The following is a 20603-nucleotide window of genomic DNA, read 5'->3' as shown; positions in this document are numbered from 1 at the left end:
GTCTGCCAGGAGGCAGCAGTGAGGGGCTATAGTTATAGGACACGGTAAGTGAGGATGGGGACGTGCAGAATTTCCCGTTTTTTGGTATTTGTGCCCAGTTGTAAGTAGCCCATTCATTGGTTGGGGTCTGTGGTTCAGTGAGCCTGCGTCAGCTCAGGGCTCGCTGTGGGCCCCTTTTGCCTTGCTCGGGTTTCCATTGCTCGAGCCTGTTGCCTGAAAGCACCCTCTACACTCTTCCCTTCTCCTTCTGACTTACCTGGGACGGGGGCTGCTTTATTTAACAAGTGCATCTGGAAATATGTATTCCCAGCATGTCTTATCTCTGTCTAAAGTCCCAGGCTGCAGAAGGCATTTCACAAGTAGTAAGTTCAGGATTAAGCTTTAAGATGAGAGATGTCCACATCCGACCATAGCCTGATGGCTTTGGAGGCTCACCCGAAGGTGTTCATCTGGAACTAGTTGTCCTTTAGGAACTCTGAAAACCTTTGCCTGGAAGGTGGCCCAAAGGGAACCTCAGCTGCCATCTCCTGGGAGTTCATTCACTCTTCAGTTCTTCAGCAATGTTGGTGAATACCTAATGGTGCCAGACATGCTTAGACACACATGAACCACTGCAGGCTCCCTGCCCTGGAGGTACTCACCTGTGGTGGGGAGAACACATGCACGTAATGATTGTGATACAGTAGAGGTTATAAAGGCGGGGGCGGGGGGGGGGGGGTAGGTATAAGTTGCAAGTTGGAAGCACTGAAGGGAGGACTAGGCTTCCAGTCTACTTGGAAATCTTCCTTGAAGAGGTTAGGAAGATTGAAAGTGAGTAGGAATGTCCCAAGTGGACAAGAAAGGGAAGAGCTTTTAGGCGGGGGGAACAGCACATACAGAGGCACCAGAGAATGCGGTGTGGGGCTCTGGAAAAAGCAGGCATTCAGTGTTGTGGTCTTAGGGTTAGAGTCTAAGCACAATGAGCCGGACTGCTGGCTGTATTTGTCAAGACTAGTTGGGGTGACAAGAGGGCAGAGGACCTGGACCAGGACAGCCTCTAAAGCAGCTCAAGCAGACACTGCTAGTCACAATATCATAGCTCTTATTTATATGTGCCTAAAACCTTCAAAAACTGAGAAAGAAAGGAGCCATAGTCCACGTTCCACGTACCGCTATCTTCTTTGGCTGTCATCTGTAAATCTACTAAATTTATTTCACTTTTCTAGACCTTTTGTAGATTCTTCTCTCTTAATCCCACTCTTGGTATCCTTAAGGCAGACCTCCCTGTGTCTTTGGAGTTTATTTGGTGACGTCACTTATCTCCAGCCTGAACTGTGGTAGCTGCTCCATGTCTTGTCCTCCATGTGTTGATACTTGATGCTTTTTCTTTGACTGAGCTACTCCTGTACTCCCTTCTCTGTGAGACAGGTAGCTTATTCTTTGGAATTTCTCCCAATCCTGCTTCTTCTTTGAAGCTTGCCCCGATTTTCCACATTTGTGTTTAGACTGATCCCTTTCTTATGCTCCCAGTATCATTCCTTGTGTGTGATGGTCGTTGGCTGACTTGTTTCCACTCATTTGTGAGCTCTGCCAGGGCACGGACTGTGTCTTATGCTGAGGGGCTGAGGGGGCAGGGAGGAATCCCTTTTATCTTTTATATCCCTTTGAATAAAAACTCATTCGGAAGAACAAAATATTTTTTATTATAAAAGATTTCAGGGATGCCTGGCTGGCTCAGTCAGTAGACTCAGTCTACTGAGCAGTCAGCATGGGACTCTTGAGCTCAGAGTCATGAGTTCAAGCCCCATGTTGACTGTGGAGCTTACTTTGTGGAGCTTACTTTAAGGAAGGAAGGAAGGAAGGAAAGAAGGAAGGAAGGAAGGAAGGAAGGAAGGAAGGAAGGAAGGAAGGAAGGAAAAAGAAAAAGAAAGAAAGAAAGAAAGAAAGAAAGAAAGGGGGGAAGGGAAAGGAAGGAAGAAAGAAAGAAAAAGAAAGAAAGAAAGAAAGAAAGAAAGAAAGAAAGAAAGAAAGAAAGAAAGAAAGAAAGATTATATTATGAAAGATTTCTAAAATACAAGGTAGAGAAAATTATACATTGAACTTTATATACCTATCACCCAACTTCTGCGATTAACATTTGCCAACCTTGTTTCATGCCCCTCTTTTTTCCCCTGGAATTTTTTTTTTTTTTTTTCCCTGAGAGAGCAAGCATGTATGCACATGTGAGGGGAGGGGCAGAGGGAGAGGGAAGGGCAGAGGGAGAGGGAGGGAGGGAGAGAATCCTAAGCAGGCTCCATGCTGCTCAGTGCAAAGCCCAATGCAAGGCTCCCTCTCATGACTGTGAGATCATGATCTGGGTCAAAATCAAGAGTCATACACTTAACCGACTGAGCCCCCAGGCACCCCTTTCCAGGAATGTTTGAAGGTAACACTAGGTATTATATAATTTCACCTTATATGGGAATTTGTAATTTACAAAATTAGTAACTCATATGAATGAGAGCCTTGGATTTAGGCATTTTTCTCGCTAGAATATATATGATAGCATTGGGATCTGTTGATAGGTTAACTTAACCTCATCCTAATAGATGTCAGAAGTAGCTTAGATTGAGGGGATTCTCAGCCTTGGCACTATTGACACTCTGGACCGGATAACTCTTTGTGGTGGGAGGCTGTCCTGTGCATCGTAGGATGTTCGGCACCATTCTTGGCCTCTACCCAGTAGGTGCCGGTAGGACCCTTCAGTTGTCACGAGCACACGCACATAAAATCTGCAAAATGCCTCAGACAGTGCAATCTTTCTCTCACCCCACCCCTCCACGGAGAACCTTTGGCCTAGAGAAAGAGAAGAATTTTGTAGATGTGAGCGTTGAAGGGACTATTCAAAAGACAGTTGGGGAAGCTGAGTCCCAGACAGGAAGTTTGCCACTCTGATTATTACTGTGCTTATGAGTATCGCGCTGGAGAATAAAATATTTTCCTGTCTCTGTGCCAGTGGGTGTCCCACTCTACCACACGTGGTTACTCAGGGCTACCAGGGTGATGCCAGAGGCTCCCCAGGAGCAGGGAGAACTCCTGTGGTCCTGCGGGGGGTGTCTCACTGAGTAGGGAAGATCACGTGGTAAGGCGGGGGGGGAGTTCTGGAATACCACGACCAGCGGGGACACACTGCTGCTGATTTGTGGCCATGACCAGTATCCACCGAGGCTGCTCATCATTTGCCTTCACCACGCATTCATGATGAAGCAGGCTAGGGAATTCTTTCCTTGGGAATGTGTCTTGGGATCCACAGTGGTAAACAAGGAGGATTTGTTTCACAGAAATTACTTTGAAGTCAGTTTTTGCCAGGAGCCATCTGTCTTATGTAAAGCAAAGGGACATTGGTGTTTCCGTTTGTAGCTTTGTTCAAAATGGGCTCTCTGCTTATCTCTCACAACTGCGTTTGCTAAGAAGTACTCTGGAAATTTGGGTGCTGGTAAATTTAGTTCACCACTACAAAGGCAGATTTGGGGCAGTGGAAAGAAAGCTGGCCTTGGGGGTCAGATCGGTCTCTGGCTCTCGCTAGCTCTGAGAACTTGGGTAGGGCACATAACCCCTCCGGGCCTTATTTTTTTCTCATCTGTAAAATGAGGAGAATAATTCACTCTAAGGGTGGTCGTGAGTGTTAAGTGAGAAAGAGTATGTAAAGCAGCGAGCACAGTAACCGGGTACATAACACTAATAAGTACTTCTTTCCTCTTGAGAAAGGCCCACTGGGAAAGGCACATAGATCTCAGGCCCCTCTAGCATGTGAGAAAGTGATGATGGCAGAGTACTTCATATATTTGCCAGTTGTTGATTATTTCCTGTGAGTAAAACAGAGCATGGAGTCGTTGTTCACAAATGCAGTGTTTTTTAGGACTAACCAGCTTCCTTTATCTCCTCCCTATGATAAGTCTAATCCCTGTTAGAATATGACCGGCAAGCGTTTTCACAGAGGTCACTGCATGTTTTTGCAGTGGTTCTGTGTGTGCAAGACTGTAGAACAGTTAAGTTCCTTAGCCTCAAACTGGAAACGGAAGAACTGTGTTAAGCAGCGCTGAGTTCTGTCCTTTCGCTGTGCTGTGTTCTTGGCTGATGGGAGAGGGGTTAAGAAGTCAGACTTCAAGAAGACGAACATAAGGCCGTCTTGGGTCTGCAAGCAGGGTTTCCTGGTTTCTGTGGAAATCAGCTGAAGCCCTGAAGTCGGGAGGAAGAGTGTGTGGAGCTCAGCGGTTGGCGGGGGCTGCAGGAGCGTGAAGGAGGACCCGGCTGCTAACGGTGGGCAGAATGGGAGGAGGAGCCCGGGGCTGCTGGAAGAGTGCAAAGGCAGGCCTGGTGAGCAACATGAAAGGAGTGAAGAGGTAGGTTTAGATCATTCCCCGAAGGTCCTGGAAACAGGCTCTTCTTTTTCTTTTCTTTTCTAAACTGAATTTCTAATCTAAAGCAGTCATCCAAGGATGGCATTCAGAGGAGTGTAAAAACACCGCCCTTGCTTTGGGGCCGTGATGATCAGCTCTGCTGCGTCTCGGCAGGTGGATTCTTGGAAAGTGGGAATTGGAATAGTGGAGAGGTCATGGAGAGGGGAGAATGTGGGGGGGGATTCTGGCACCCATGCTCAGCCCCAGGTGTATCTGAGCCCGGGTGGTGGTGGGTCAGGCTGTGCCCCCCTAGATTTTCAGCACCATCTGAAAATATAGTGAGCTAATCATTGAGAAGGACTCTTTGAAAAAATTAAATCAGTACAGATATTCAGCGGGATTGTCTTTATTTTAGGATCTAAAGATCTCAAGTTGGTTTTTTTTTTAATGTGTTTTGTTGGATGTGGGTAGGGAGACCATGGTAACTGTGTCATGTCCTTTTCAAACCCCAAGAGAGCTTGTAGGCCACAAAATCGGTTTAAATTAATTTAGATGCAATACCCCTAAAAGTGATACGCTGCAGAAAAGTAAGCCGTAACCAGCCACGCCTGACATTCAGCTGTCTTCATCAAAGGGGGTCACTAGAGGTATCAGTCTGGTGAGTCAGAAACCCTGCATCTGGGCCATCTCATAGCAGTTCTTCAGAGTACTGCCACGAGTGGGTGTTACTAACCTAAGTATTGGTGGCAATACAGAGAGAAAACAGAGGTTCTGAAACACCAGGCATTTATTTCTGTCGTTACAAGGATGAGGGCTGATAATTAAAAAACAAAAAATAGAACAAAAAAACCCAGCTAAGTTAATCCTTCCAGCCAGGTTCTGCAGAATATAACGGAAAAGCGTTTAGACCCTTCGAGATAGTGAGGTGAAACGAAACGACTATACTTTTTACTAGCAGTTCCTCCTGATTCTAGGACTTTCCCCACTGGGATGTGTGGCTGGTTCCAAAAGCAGGTGAGGCTGAACAGCCCGCTTTCTTGGAGTGAATACCTGAACTCTGGGACACAATGTATCTTTGGACTTCCTAGAGAAGAACTTACTGGATTAGTGTTATCGGTTAGGAAATGCAGCTGATTGCTAGTAACAGAGACTGGAAATAATATGGTTTAAATAAAATAGAACACACAGAACTCACATAAAACAAGACCAGAAGTCTGGATTGGCAGCTTCAAGATGTCATCAGAAACCCAGGTCCCTTCTGTCGTTCTGTTCTGCCATCGTCATCACAGGACCAGGGGTATTTGTTTGCTTGTGAATGTGCCCCCAAGCACATATCAGTGTGCCTGGCTTCTGTTTTCAAGATTGCCTCATGGTCTCCGTGGTTACCGGAGTTCCAGTTACTATGGTCTGGATTCCAAACAGCAGGAAAGCAAAAACAGGAGGGGGGCAGGGCTGAAGAGGACATATCCCCTCCTGGAAGTTCCAGATAGCAGTTTATCTTAAGTCTTGACCCCAATGAGCCACGTGGTCATACCTAGCTATAAGGGAAGCTGTAGTTTGGGTGTTTTTGTAAACCAGGTATATTTACCAAATATATATGGGTCCAATCATTAGGAAGAAATAAGAGGAGGAAATGGGCAGGTAACTGGCAGTCTTAAGTAGTCAGGATGCTGACTGACTACACTCGGTGTAGAGAGAACATCTCTCTCGGGCAAAGTTTGTCTAGGCCTTCTCAGAGTTCCTGAAGTCAGTGGTGGCCAGCTCATTCTCCATGGCGGCCCCCCGCATCGTTGCCCAACCCACACTGCTGCCACCAGAGTGATGGGGTTGGTTTCACTGACCAAGCACATTGTGTAGGAACCATAGAAAACTAAGGATCGGAGTCATTTGCCGCTGGAGATGGTTGTGCATGCACTCAGCAGACACTTAAAGCTTCGTGGACCTCTCCTTCAACCCATCTGAGGTATGGGCCTTCCCTGATACACGAACACTTGACCTAGGGAGCTTCGTGCCTTCAGCTCAAACCCTGGGAGGGAATATTAGCTACCAGTTCATTCTGTTCTTTTCACTCTGAGCCCTTGGAGAATAGTTGTGTAGCAGAAAGAAGTATTTTTGAACATATATATCCCTTTCTTGCTGCAAGGCATATTTTCCCACAAACTCGAGGCTGTAAATTAGTTAAGCTAGCACTTAAACACTTTTTTAAATCCATAGTGGTGCTCAGACTCTGAAAGGAGGGGGGAAATCCCATGGGAAAGAGAAAATAAATCAACCAAAAGCAACACCTATCATATTGCTTTGCACTCAGTAGGTGATTAGGCAATGTTTGTGGAATCTCATCGCAACTGAAAAATGAGAATACTGAATTAATTTTGGCTATATTTCAGGTTAAATGGGTTTCAGTGGGCCTATTTCAATGGAAAATGCATTCAAAATTTCAAACAACAGACATATTAAAAACTACTTTTTGGAAAAATAACCTTTAGGAATCTCATCATTTATATTCCAAGTGCTCATTTCTCCCTTTTTTTTTCTTGCCTCTTCCTCCTAATATTTTCTTAAGGAAATTTGCAAACCTACAGGAAAGTTGGAAGAACTGTACAGTGCTCACATACCCACCACTAGACTCTCTAGTTAACATTTCACTGTATTTGCTTTGTCACTTCCGTCCATCTCATCCGTCCATTTTATTTTTTTGATGCGGGAACTAAGTTGCAGACATCAGTACGCTTCACCATGAACACTTTGGGAGGAATATCATTAGCCTTGACTTCAATTTTTAAAAATAATGTAAAATCGCACGGTGAAATGCACACATCTCAAGTGCACCATTTGGCAGATTTGGACAAATACATACTCTTGTAAGGTGCAGAACATTATCACTACCCAGAAATGCTTTGGGGATAAAGCGTTCACTAAGCATACTGTTTTTGAGATTCGCCCATGTTGTCGAGTGCATCGATGCCTTGTCCTTTTTTGGAGCTGTGTAATATTCCATGATGTGGGTGTATCTTTCCATTTTTCCTGTTGACAAACAATCTCAAGTTTGTGGCCATTATAGCCATTAAAACAATGCTGTGAACATTGTTTTCGTAGAATGTCTCGTGTACAAGTCTTTTTGCGGTCATGTATTTTCATTGGCTCTTGAGGGAATATCTAGGAGTGGAATTGCTGGGTCACTTGCTAGTTAGTTGTTCACATCCCTTTTTGATAGAATCTTGTAATTCAATTAAGGGAGGACCGTATAAAGCCACTTTTCTCCTTTTACAAACAAGGATATTGAGGCCCAGAGAGTAGGTGGAGAAGAGACCTATTCAGAGCCATATAGAAGATTTTTTTTCAAAGTTTGGATTAGAAGGGACGCCTGGGTAGCTCAGTCGGTTAAGCATTCAACTTCAGCTCAGGTCATGATCTCACCGCTCATGAGTTCGAGCCACGCATCACATCGGGCTCTGTGCTGACGGTGCGGAGCCTGCTTGGGATTCTCTGTCTCCCTCTCTCTCTCTGCCCCTCCCCTGCTCGTGTTCTGTCTCTGTCTCTGTCTCTGTTTCTCTCTCAAAAACAAACATTAAAAGCAGCAACAACAAAAAACAAAGTTTGGACTGAAATCCCTGTCTCTTACCTCTATTCTGGTATTCTTTATGTCACACTTTACTTCCCCTGAGAAGAAGGCAAGGAAACTGGGTTTCTTTCTGAAAAATCATTAACTGTTTTAGTTTTTGCTAAAGGAGACATAACTGTTAGACCCAAATGCTGTGTTTCTTTCAGATGTTTCTGTAATAATCTGAATATGGTCTTGTTTCTCCTCCACTGTACATTTCAAGAAATCTTCCAGAATGATCTTCTGGAACACAAATTTGACCAGGTTGCTTCCTCTCCATCATGTGTTCTATAAGTCCAGTGGGATAGAGTTCTGACTCTTTAGTTGAAAGTGTGCAACGTTCTTGCTTCTCTCGCCTCGTCTTACATCTCATCACCCACTCCCTGCAGCCTCTCCTGGTTGTGTTCCTTCGTATCCCTATGCCTTTCTTGCTTTTCTCTCTTTATTTTTTGAGAGAGAGAGAGCATGCATGTGCACATGAGTGGGGGGCGCGGAGCAAGGGAGGACAGAGAGAGAGAGAGAGAGAACGAGCATCTTAAACAGGCTCCAAGCTCAGCAGGGCTCGATCCCATGACCCTGGGATCATGACCTGAACTGAAATCAAAAGACAGACGCTCAACCGGCTGAGCCACCCAGGCGCCCCGTATCTCTGTATCTTTAATCTCTTGTGTATTGTTTACAATGACATTCCTCCTTTGTCTCTCTGATAAATTTCTCCTCATTCTAAAGAGGAGACTCTGAAGATTCCTTCATTCATCCAGACCCTCTCAGGGAGTCAGTTACTCCTTTTTTATGCATGTGTATCTCTGACAGCTAACTCTTAAACCATGGTGTTTTCACAGGATGTCATATTCAGTATTAGTTGAATTTTCCTGGCACAAGACTAGATGCTGAAGGTAGACAGATGAATAAGACATGGGCCCCACTTTTAAGGAACTTACCATTGTCGGGGAGATCCATATAGCAAAGTGGTTTCAATACTGCATCCCCGGTACCCGTGTGGCCAGCAGTCTAGGAGAGCCCACCTCCCCACAGCCTTCCAGACATCAAGTATTTTGAAAAGCTCATCAAATGAAACTACCTCATGGCTTTATCGGCAGTACTAGTGAGGTTGAATGCTGTTTAAATATGCTTGCTGGGTATTTTTAACTCAGGAGGAAAATAATCAAGTTTTATTATAGTGGAACTAATTAGGTCACTTCCTAGCTGTGAAACCCTGGGAGGCAAACTTCTTTTCCTGGCTGAGTCTCTAGTTTCTTATCTATAAAATGGGAAGAGTAACGCACGTGTTTCATAGGATTGCCGTGAGAATGGAGTGAAGGAATGCATGCGAAGCACACAGAGGCACACAGTAGGTCTGTAACAAATACTGCTGCTTTAAGTCCCCAGTCTCCAGCCCAGCGCCTGCCACGTATTCAGGATTCAGTGAATGTGTGTGAAAAATAGGAATATATGTATTTTGTATGTGTGTTTAAAGGCGCTATATATAGATGCTAACACAGATCCATCTGTCTTGAGAAGAGTGATTTGACTTGCATCAATATTCCACCGGAGTGGCTGAGCACACACGCGTGACTCTTCTTGGGTTCCCACGTCCCCTGCTAGGCAGATGTCCATTACAATGAAATGCAAAAAAGGAAAAAATAATAATAAAGGCAGAGGAATGTAATGTTGTGGCTTGATTTGACAGGGCCTCCTGCTACTTCAGCTGCTAGTGCCAGGCATGAAACAGATTAATCTGTACTCCAACACACCACTGCTGAAGTCAAGATGGTTTAATTAGGGTATTTTAAACATCCTCTTTGCGTCGAGAATCTTACCAGAAAGCAGGATGTCTGTCTGTCTGGGGAAGTTCAGGGGGAGGTGGGGAGCAAGGATGGGCAATAAAACAGAGATGGTTTTAATTTTAGAAATGAGAGAAGGACACTTCGTATGATCTCCTTAAAACAAAAGAGCTAATGGCCTTAGATGTTCCATGGAAACAAAGGCAGCTCAGCCGCATGGCCTTGAATTCTAAAGTGGCCCTGCAAGATCTTGCCAAGACATGGGCCTGATGGTTGAGGTACAGGGACTGTTTCCATCCTAAGTATAGAGCTCTGGCTGAACCATATCTTTCTTAACCATTTGGACCACTGGAAGGCAGGTGCAGACTCTGAAGCTGGGTGGGCAGAGGGACCCTGAATTCATTGTCCAACCAGCCAGGCTGGGCCAGTATTTAAATGCCAGGCTGTGAGGATATTGATCAGCATTTGTATTTATCCATGGTCTGCACTGCCCGCCCCCTCTCCTCCCCCCCCCCCCCCCACCTTTCCAACCTCCTCACCTTTCATCCTCCCTTCCCAGTTCTCTGTCCATACCATGTGCATTCCAGCCTGATGTCTTCGATTCATGCTTCTCCATCTGCTTGACATGCTCTTATTCCCATTGCCCCCTTCTCCCTTCAAGGCTCTTTTCTTGCTTTCTTCTCTTCTCCTAGGCTCAGCGCAGTAGTATCTTGCCCACCAGTCTCCCCAGATACCCTGGCTAGGGGAGGATTTGCCTCCTCAGTAGTTTCTGCCTCTTTTTCATGCACTATCACTTTCTATCAAGTAATTTTAGACGTAAGAGACCACAAGCACCTGGAGGGAAGGATCAGTGTCTGATTGTCTTTGTCTTCAAACACTGTATCTTATACATTGTAGGATTCTATTTTATGAATGAATGAATGAATCCGTGTCAGTTCCGGTGTCTAAGACCCCTGGAGGCTGCCTCCTGTGGCCCAGCTCTGCTTACTAGTGCCTCTTCTTCCTTTTCGGTGAATGTAATCTTCCCGTGACGCACGGAACCCAAACTTCAAGAGATGCAAGTAGGACACCTCTGAAATCTCTTGGCACAGAAGGATAAGGAAGTCGTTTCAGGATTATTGCTGTGTTCCTTGTCACCTTCTTCCCCCGTTCCCCACCTTGAGAGACCTGTTAATGGAGCACAGTCCATTTATCCTTGACTTCAGGAACACAGTCTAGATCTGCATTGTAAGAACCAAATGTGCCCATAGAATCCCAAATCCTAGCCACTGTCTCTCTACCAACTTTATCACAGAAAACTTGGAGCTATGAGCTCACGACCATTCACTTGCCAGCATAACACTACAGCCCTGTGTCACTCCCAGGGGTCCCTGAGAACAATGTTATCCTCTTGTCTCGATCTATCCAGCCAACCCTTCCTTACATTTCCTCCTCTTTCCTACCCCATCCCCAACTAAATTAGGGCGCTTCACATAGTGTCTACGCATGTTCCACACGTGCCAGTTAACTGTGTACTCGATTGTAGCTGTCTGTTTCTTAGCCTTGCTCGCAGGGCAGTGAGCTCCTCTGGAATGGAGTGTCTTTTGACCTCCGTAGTGCCAGCACTTCGTACGTTGCCTGGCACATAGTAGTAGGTACTCAGAAGTCTGAGAAAAGGAATCACTGGTGTGGGCACCACTTCGTGCCCTGTTATCAATTGTCCTGTGGTTACAAAACTCCTAAAAGAGAGGGTGTTTTTCATTTCCTCTACAGACCACGTGCTGTGTTTTCAGTTCTGCAGCAAGAGCAAAAGGTGAATGATTATCCAGGCCGACTACATTATTTTTATTAAAAAGTAGGACCCTCTCTGCTTATGGACACCGTGTCCTTCAGCTTGCTAGTAAATAGCCACTGCCCACCTTAGGGCTGTCCGCAAGTCTCCCAGAACTTCTATCATTTGGCCTTATGGGTAGTCGCACATAAGAACTTTATTTTCATCTATCGTAGGATTAAAGAGTCTGAGTGAGGTTGGCCTTACTCCATTTTAGGGTCAGAACAAATCTTGAGTTATAGGAGATAACCCTACCAGCTAAGAACGTCGGGCCACCTAAGTCTCTGTTTTTCTCAGCACAGGCCAGTGAGGATGGTGCAGGCAGACTGAAACATGTTCGGTGGTAGGCATGTGATCAGGATGTGGTGTGGAAGGGGCTAGGTGGTGATCTATGACAAGTGCATGGGTGAGAATCTCCTCTGAGATTCTTCTTCAAGACAGCAACTCTCAAGTGGATGTCTGTTGGGTGCCTATTATGTACCTAGCTCGCTTGGCATAATGTATTTAATAGATGGAGGGGATAACCCCACTTTGCAAACAGGAGAGCTGAGACTTAGTGATTAAACAGTGTGCCCATGGTTTAGTTTAACCAGCTAGTGAGTGCCAGCATCAGGATTCAAATCCAGGTCTGTCTGATCCTAAAAGCCCCGCATAAGGTTAATTAGTTAATTTACTTGTTGGCCTTTCTGGAACAGGGTCCAGGAGTTGGACTTCTTGGTGTATCCATGTGTCTTTCTCAGCGGTGGACCACTGGTCGGCCTGGTTGTTAATGGGCCTGTCTGTGGGTAAATAGCTCTCCTCACAGAGAGAGGTGTTGTTTTAACCTCTTGGGATTTGGACCACCCTTTTTTAAGAATGAGGATGGGAAATGTTACCCATCCCATTCTTTACAAAAACAGTGAACACTGTGGGAGGCTAGTTGGAGTGACTGCCACGGTGTGGTTTGTGCCATTCTGGAAAGACCTCTGATCTGGATATACTAGGTCATGGGTTCTTAGCCAAGGAGCCATCCTTGAGAGATGGGAACACGCTGAAATTCCATGGAGATGTTACATTTGTGTAGATATTTTGCAAAGGATGGCATATATAGGGTTCATCAGATTCTTAAAAGTTTCTGTCATGATTTTCAAAGAAGATAAACTGCACATCTAGAATCGAGTGGCCCACAAAGGTACTTTTGATCCGAAGCAAATCACATCCCATATCAGGGTTATTGCTTCTATACTTGAAATTCCAGTGGAGTTGAAACAAAGATTTCTGATTCTTCTTCCGGCTCTGAAAATTACAGAATCCTAACTGACCCTAGAGAATCAAACTTTTAGTCCCCTTGCAGATACCGAGGGGTCTAACCCATTGTGTCTAATCACCCTTGAAAGTTCCTTAAAGAGATTTGAACTAAGGAAGAGGGCCCAGGACCACCCCTCTAGGCAGTTTCACTAATTAGGGTCTGAGGCTGGCAGTTGTCCGACTGTTGAGCAGGGCACTGGCAGGCAGGGGCTCACACTGGCACAATTTCAGTACTAGCTCTCTCATACTCCACTAAGACCCCAAGCTCCCTACTTAGTGACTTGAAAATGTAGATATGCTTGGCCTCTCCCCTCGGGAGCCTTGTGGATCCCTTTAATATGTGTGTGTGTTCTGTTCTCCCTGGGCCCTGCCTTAGAGGTTGTTTTCTACAGTGGGAGTCCCCACATCCACCCCATCTGCGTTGACAGCTCCATAGCCATCCTTCGCCTCCATTTTATCCTGTCGAAATGACAGAGCAGCTGAGCGGTGCTGGCCAGCAGATAAACCTGTTATCTCCCCTGCTCTCTGTGCCAGCAGCTCTCCCCATCTTCTTGGTGCATGAAAAATTGACACCACCTTGGGCTGAAATCTGTTCCTAGGGAAGCTTCATTTATTAGGGGCTAATGAAACTGTGTGTATGTGTGTGTGTGTGTGTGTGTGTGTGAGAGAGAGAGAGAGAGAGAGAGAGAGAGAGAGAGAGAGAGGGAGGGAGGGAAAGAAAGTGTAAAACTTGGGGTGGCTGAAGTGTTTTCCTGTCTGGCAGGCACCAGCCAGCCACAGCGCCCGGAGAGATGGAAGGTACGTAAGCAGCTTCAGGTCTCCTGAAATTGACAACCTGTTCTTTACTTAGAATCCCAAACAAGTAGGTAAATGCCATTTGTTCTTAGTATATACCCCTGCAGTTGATCAAGATCTCTCCTGCTGCAGGCTGGGATGAGCTATAGGAATGCATGCTGATATGACCTAGTGCCAAAAAGATTATTCTGTGTATTACATTTTCCTTTTTGAAAATTACAGCTCCTGATACCTCACCGTTCCGCCAGCACCCCACCCCCCACCTCGCTCAGGTATACAGAGAATGGTCTCTTGTAGCTCTTTCCCGTCCATTCAATCAGCAAGAGTCAAAGGGAAAATTGAGAAGTTCTGGTTCAGTATCTGCAGAGCTGCCGAAAACCCAAAGTCTCTTCTTTATTTGGAATCTGGTAGAAACCGCTTCTGGAAAGAGTAATTCAGTAAAAGAGAGGAAAGAGGGGTTGTTATTCATGTCTTACTCCATATGGCCTTTTGCTTCGTTTTCCTCTCATTAAAACTGTAGAGTTTTTTTTAAATCCACATTTACATAGTGCCAATCTTTTGGACACAATGAGTGCCACATGAAGTACATTGTCAGGCTTTGCATGGTTTAGTTTCTGGTCTGTTTTATCTTTCATCTATAAAAGCTTTGATGTTTACCTTTTATATGTGGGAAGCATATAACAACATAGGAGGGAAGCTTACTGTTTACAGTCAGGCATCTTAGGTTCAAACCTAAGTTCCCACCACTGACTGAAGGACATGTACCTTAAGTCAGTTAACTAACCTCTCTGAGCCTTGGAGTCTACATTTACAAGATGAGAATAGTAGCTTTCTCACAGCTTAGTAGTGATGATTCAATGAGAAAATTGTGTACAGACTCAAATCAGCCTACTGTCATAGATACACAATAGGTGGCAATTATTATTGTACCCTACTTCTTGCCAGTAGGTATTTGAAGCCACTTACAGCGGACGGTCTGGTGGTACTAAAGCTTAGGTTTGAATAAGAATTTGTCAAAACACAAATTCAGACTGGGGGAAATATTTGCAACATACATGACAAAAGGATAATGCTCTTCATTTATAGACAGCTTGTAGGAATCAAATTGGCAAAGGATAAGGCCAGGCAGTTCACCCATAAAGCAATACAGGTGGCCAGTAAATATCAGAAAAGGTGCTCAACCTTGTTCGTAACAAGAAAAAAACATGCTAATCAAAAAAGATCCCATTTTTCACCTTCCATGTTGTCATAATTTTTAAGTTGGATAGTATCCAATCTGAGCGAGGATATGGGAAAACAGATACTCTTTTATAATATATATGTAATTCTGCTTCCATTCTCCGTGTGTGTGTGTGTGTGTGTGTGTGTGTGTGTGTATACACTGAGAGTGGGCATAGAATTGGTACAACCTTTTTGGCAAATAATTTGTCAGTGTCTTTTGACACATGCAAATAGCTTTTGACTCCCCCAATTCCACTCTTAGGAATTTGCACACGTGCAAAAGTGTATTCCTTACCAGAAATAAAAGTATACTTGCCAGAATATGTGCACATGGATGTTTATTGCTTCATTGTTTCTAATACAAAAACAAACAAACAACCGAAAACTGGAAACCACCTAAAGTATTAATGATTGGGTGAGGCACTAAATTATGATAACTAATGTCAGTGGAATTCTAGATGGCCATTAGAAAAAAACTAAATATGTGCTGATATAGAAAGGTATATTTTTTTTTCCTCTCCTCTGAAAATGTACACAAGATACCTACCTGTAGGTTTTCTTCCCCTTGGGAAGAGGAAAAGGGTAGTGAGAGGAGTTTGTGAAAAGACAAATATTAGGTGTTCAATAAATATTTGTTGAATACATTTTATACCTTTGTGTATAGTCTGGTGTTTACCATGTGCGTCCATTACTTTTGTTTTAAAATCCATTGGCGGAGCATGGAGGGAATCACTAATAAGGCGGTAAAAGAAATTGTTTCCTATAGTTGAGCATAAATTCATCTTTGAGCTTCCCAGTAGCCAAGGCAAAGAGGGAACCCTGATAAGCACAAAAAATTCAGCAGGAAAGAGAAACATTTTCCTAATCTTCATCTCTAAAAGGACTAGCTGCTAAGGGTTGGTCAAAACTCCCAATTTGGTCTTGTCCTCCCCAGCTTAAAATTCGTGAGGAGATTCTTGCCACTTTTCTTCATGATCCAACCTCTGCCACCTAACTGGCCTCCCCTCTTCCATGTGGATATGACATGGCCTTTGCATATATTGTTCCTTCTGCCTGCAGTGCTCTCTCCTCTTCTCTACCTGGTTGTCAGCCATGGCTGTTGTTTTGGGCTTTTTAAAGATTTTCAGTTGTTAGTTACCTCCACTGGTAATCCTTTTAGGTCAGATATCCCTTATCTGTGCTCCCCACGTCCCCTGTGCCTGCCTCAGCGATGGAACTTGTCACACTGTACTGTAATTATTGTTTTGTTTTCCCCACTAGACAAGGAGCTCCTCAAGGTTAGGGATAATGTGTTGATTGTTTGGGGGCCCTGAGCACCAAGTGTTTGCCAGGCCCAAAGACCACCAAGTGGTCAGTGAATGACTGAATGAGTAAGCTGAAGTTTGAGTTCTGCCTGTTTCACCAGTTAACTAGCTGTGCCAACAAGTGTTTTTTGAGTGGGGGAGTCAAGGAGAAGCCTCGCTGAGAAGATCACAGCTGAATTGAACTGGGTGTGAAGACTGAGCCGTGCAGATAATCTGGTGAAGAGCATTTCGGGTAGAGGAGACAGCAGGCACAGAGGCTCCAGAGTAGGAGCGTGCCTGACATTAGAAGCAGTGTTTAGTCTGAGTGAGTTGGGGGCCATCGGAGGGTTTTATACAGAGGAACGAGGGGATCTGACTTTGGGTTTCAACCTAAAGGATCATTCTGACTGCTCTATGGAGATTAGGCCGGGGGGGGGGGGGGAGAGGGGGCAAGAGTGGAAGCAGAGAGACCCCCACAAGTAGGCTGTTGAGTATTCCAGCCAGGGATGAGGGTGATTTGGACCAAAGTAGCCACAGTGGGGGCAGCAGAAAGAAGAGGTGGGATTCTAGGTATGATGTGAAGAGAAAGCGGACAAGGTTTCTTTCCTATGGGACCTGTGAGAAAAGAGAGACAGAATAAGGGACATCTCCACTGTTTTTGGCTTGAGGAACTGGAGAACCTGGTCGCCATTAACTAGGTGGAAAAGACGGCGGGGAACAGATCTGAGGGGGCAGATCGGGAGTTTGATTTGGGACATACTCGGTTTAAAGGAGCTGTTGACAACCACGTGCAGAAAGCAGGTAGAAAGGCAGACACGTGAGGCTGTGTTCAGAGAACAAGACTGGCCCGCAGACCCGCGTTGTAAGTGGTTTTAAAAGCCGTGGGACTAGCATGGGGCTTCCCAGGGAAGTGAAGGTAGGTGGAAGATAGAATGCCAGCCTACTCCAGCATTAAGAGATTGGGGACATAGGGGCGCCTGGGTAGCTCAGTTAAGCGTCCAACTCTTGATTTCTCAAGGTTCATGAGATCGAGCCCACATTGCTGTGTGCTGACAGCACGGAGCCTGCTTGGGATTGTGTCTCTGCCTCTCTCTCTGCCCCTCCCCTGCATGCGCTTGGGCGTGTGCGTGCTCGCTCGCGCTCTCTCTCTCTCTCTCTCTCTCTCTCTCTTTTTAAATAAATGTTTTAAGAAGAGAGAAATCAAGGACATGAAGAGGCAGGAACACTTCTGACATACGTGAGGAAAAAACAGACTCAATCTGTGCTATGGTAATTGCCGACCTGTGGCTTTAATGAATAGTCAAGTGACTTTCTGAGAATTCAAGAGAAGTCTGACCTGTGAAGATGTTCTTAGTCCCTCTCCAAATAGAATATTTGTTGCCCACACGGTGGGCATTATTTCAGAATAAACTTCACTCTGCCATTTCTCCACGACTAGACTTCTGCTGCCTCCTTTTCAAGGTCATTATTCTTGATTTTAAAAAATTCTTTTTAAAGAAAAGAATCTCTTCACAGCTAAAGCCTATAATATACCCTTCAATTACCCTCTTCTTCCCAAGGTGGAAAAATAGTAGCTCATAATAGAAGCCTGTGGGTTATGTGAACTCAAAAAGCATTGTCACCATTTTGAAGTACTTACTGTCCAGCTGCTTTCGAACTTGAAGTAGGGAGTTTTAGTTGCACCAGAAGTGGCAACCCTGGAACCCTGTCATATTTCTTGCTTAATTCTGGGATGTTTACTTGGGAAAAGTATAAGGTAATTTGAGAATATGATAGAATACATTTTACTTGTTCTTTATGTACTCATCTCAAAGCTGATATTCATACTCTGTTCACAGGTTATTTCTGCAAATGGGAGATTAGTTTAAGGTTCTGTTGTGGACAATAAAAGTCAATTAATTCCAGGCAGACTAGAAATTCTAACTTCGTTTTGATTCACTTGCTCAAGTTGTCCTTGAGGATATCATCGCTTTTGAATATGTTTCTTGTGCAGTATGTGAAGATCAGTTCAGGTTTGCAATGACACAGTTTAGGTTCTTGTCTTATTAATCAATAGCGGCAGTCAGGGAGGCCTACTTACTCCTCCTCCAATAGAACCAGGGCAGGCTTGGAGAGAGGTAATAATTACTGCTCTGATCACAGCATGTTCTCTTTTCTCCTTCCCAACCCAGAGCATGTCTGTTCGATCCTGGCTTCCCTCCTGCGGAACCTGAGAGGACAGCAGCGAACCCGGCTTCTGAATAAATTCACTGAAAATGACAGTGAGAAGGTGGGTGCCTGCTACACGGTAAGGAGGGGCCCAGGGCCATCAGGGCAAAAGGAGTGCTGAGCTGAGCTGCTGCCCTAAAATACCTTCTCCAGCATTGCTTTGGGTCTTAGAGGTTGTTCTGGTGACTCTGCCTGTCATCTCCAGATACATCCGTCTGGGCACAGTAACACCTTAGGGTGGCAGCAACCAGCACCTTAGGAAGATTTTTAGACCCAGGCAGAGTGGGTTGTAATAGGATTTGGGTTAAGGGTTGCACAGCATGGCAAGGCGATTAAGAACATAGCCTCTGGATTCCGACGTGGATTTGAACCTGGTTTTGCTCTTTTCAAGATGTGTGCCACTCTGAGCCTCATTTTCCCTATCTGTAGGATGGACACATTAATTCCCATCTTGAGGAAGAGTCAATGAGAGGAAGATTAAATGAGTCCTTACTAGGTGGTGGTGATGGAAATGAAGGCTCCGTTGTGGACATAAGGAAAGGGTTGAGCCTGTCCTTAGAGGGACTGTGGAACATGGGAATGATCACGTAAATGAGATTAGGTAGATATTATGTTGTTATCTAGTGTGCCACACCAAAAAAAGATTTTTAACAGTGATAGGGCCCACCGTCTATTTAATGATTCCTGTGGATTGGGTCACTCAGCAGGTCCCTTACATTCTCGTGGGACAATATATTGTCCCTTATATTCTCACAACACCGTGTGGTTTACCCTTTGTGTAGGTATTGTTCACATCTGCAGAAGAAGCAGCCGATGCTTAGAGTCATGTCATTTGCCCACGATCACTCTCAACGATGATCCCACCACTCACTAGTCACAAGGTAGATCATTCTAGATGCATGACATTAAGGACGAAAGTCCCTTTGATTACATGCAATAATCTCGTTCCTTCCCACTGCCAGGTAAGGCTGAAAGTTTGTTGTACTTCGGAGAGAGGTTTATGACTGTCTCTCTGACCAGTTTTTCCAGCCTCACTGGCAGCATAGCATGGGGAAGAGGCCATCGTAAACTCAGGCGTAGAACACCTTAGCAGTCATGTCACCCTGGTGACATTTAACATCTGTGCCTCAGTTTCTTCATCTTTAAAATTAGGGTCACTGTCTGTCTTTCCTGCCCACATTCTCAGGTTTTTGTAAGGTGTAAAGAAATAATGGACACGAAAATATTCGGTAAACTGAAATATACAAGATCTTGGGGGCGTCGGTATTATCCAGAGAGGGTTTGGGCACAGTCCTCCTGGACTCTGATGCCGTGTTGAAGCACCATCTGCTGTTAACCACTGTAAGCTCTTGAGTAAATACCAGGGTTGCCAAGAGCCATGGCTGTGCCAGCCTAGTAAAGAGAGAGGTTAGAAGTCTAGGCTGGTTTCAGTGTTTGTTCAGTCTTTTGGAAGTCTTAGGCAAAAATGAAACTTTTTCAAACCCACTGAGTGTTCCTCAGGCCATGTTTGAAGCGTGACTTTTGCTAAGTTGAAAACTGATTTTTAAGTTATCGCTGAGCAAAAGTCAGGGCCTTTTTTTAAGTTGCTGAAAGAGTTTTTTTTCTTGTACTCTCTTCTGACTCGAAAGCAACTAAAGAGATTTTACGCAGACCTTTTTAAAAAAAGATCAGCTCTGGGGTAGAATCCGAACATGAAAGGTTTCAGTTGGAAAAAAATTTCTGTAAAGTTCTAAGTGAATATCAAGTATGTAACTTCAAGCTCCTTCTCTTTGCAAGAAGGGACTTGAATTCTTATTTATTTATTTATATTTAACAACTTGAATTCGCGGGAGCCCTGGCCAAGCTGGAAATGCAGCCTCCTTGTGGGACTAGGCCTGCATTCAGACTGCATCCGCCCCAGGGGTCTGCTCGCTCTGCCCTGGCTCTTCCGTCCATTCCTGCTGGTTTCCTACGCAGAGCTCGTAGCCGACGTCGGAAGCAAGCGGTAGAGGGGCCTCCTGTTGGGAGGGGCTCCACTGTTCTCTTGCCTTGGTGTGCTTTTTCCTTCTCACTCATGTCTGAAACATCTCTCTTTCAGGTTGACAGGCTGATGGAGCTGCATTTTAAATACCTGGACGCAATGCAGGTGGCCGACAAGAAGATTGAAGGGGAGAAACATGTACGTATCCCTGCCTGTCTTTTGCCGGCTGTTGACGTGCATGCCGTTAAGGTCTCTTTGTACCTTCTCTCTCCCCGCAGGACAGGCAAGGGCACAGG

At 45.0% G+C, this 20603-nt stretch overlaps 1 protein-coding gene across 1 annotated transcript in view; it reads left to right on the top strand.

The window, feature by feature from the left end:
* Window positions 1-20603, top strand: part of CTNNBL1 (catenin beta like 1) — a 162817-nt gene that overhangs the window by 115936 nt on the left and 26278 nt on the right. Inside the window, exons 12-13 of the mRNA XM_043602403.1 lie at window positions 18311-18408; window positions 20425-20505. Coding sequence (XP_043458338.1) covers window positions 18311-18408; window positions 20425-20505 — 179 coding nt within the window. The remainder of the gene's footprint in view (window positions 1-18310; window positions 18409-20424; window positions 20506-20603) is intronic.

This window comes from Prionailurus bengalensis, chromosome A3 (genome assembly GCF_016509475.1).
Source record: "Prionailurus bengalensis isolate Pbe53 chromosome A3, Fcat_Pben_1.1_paternal_pri, whole genome shotgun sequence".
NCBI lineage: Eukaryota > Metazoa > Chordata > Mammalia > Carnivora > Felidae > Prionailurus > Prionailurus bengalensis.
The sequence above is the reverse complement of the archived record's forward strand: the minus strand, read 5'-3'. Positions and strand labels throughout refer to the sequence as shown.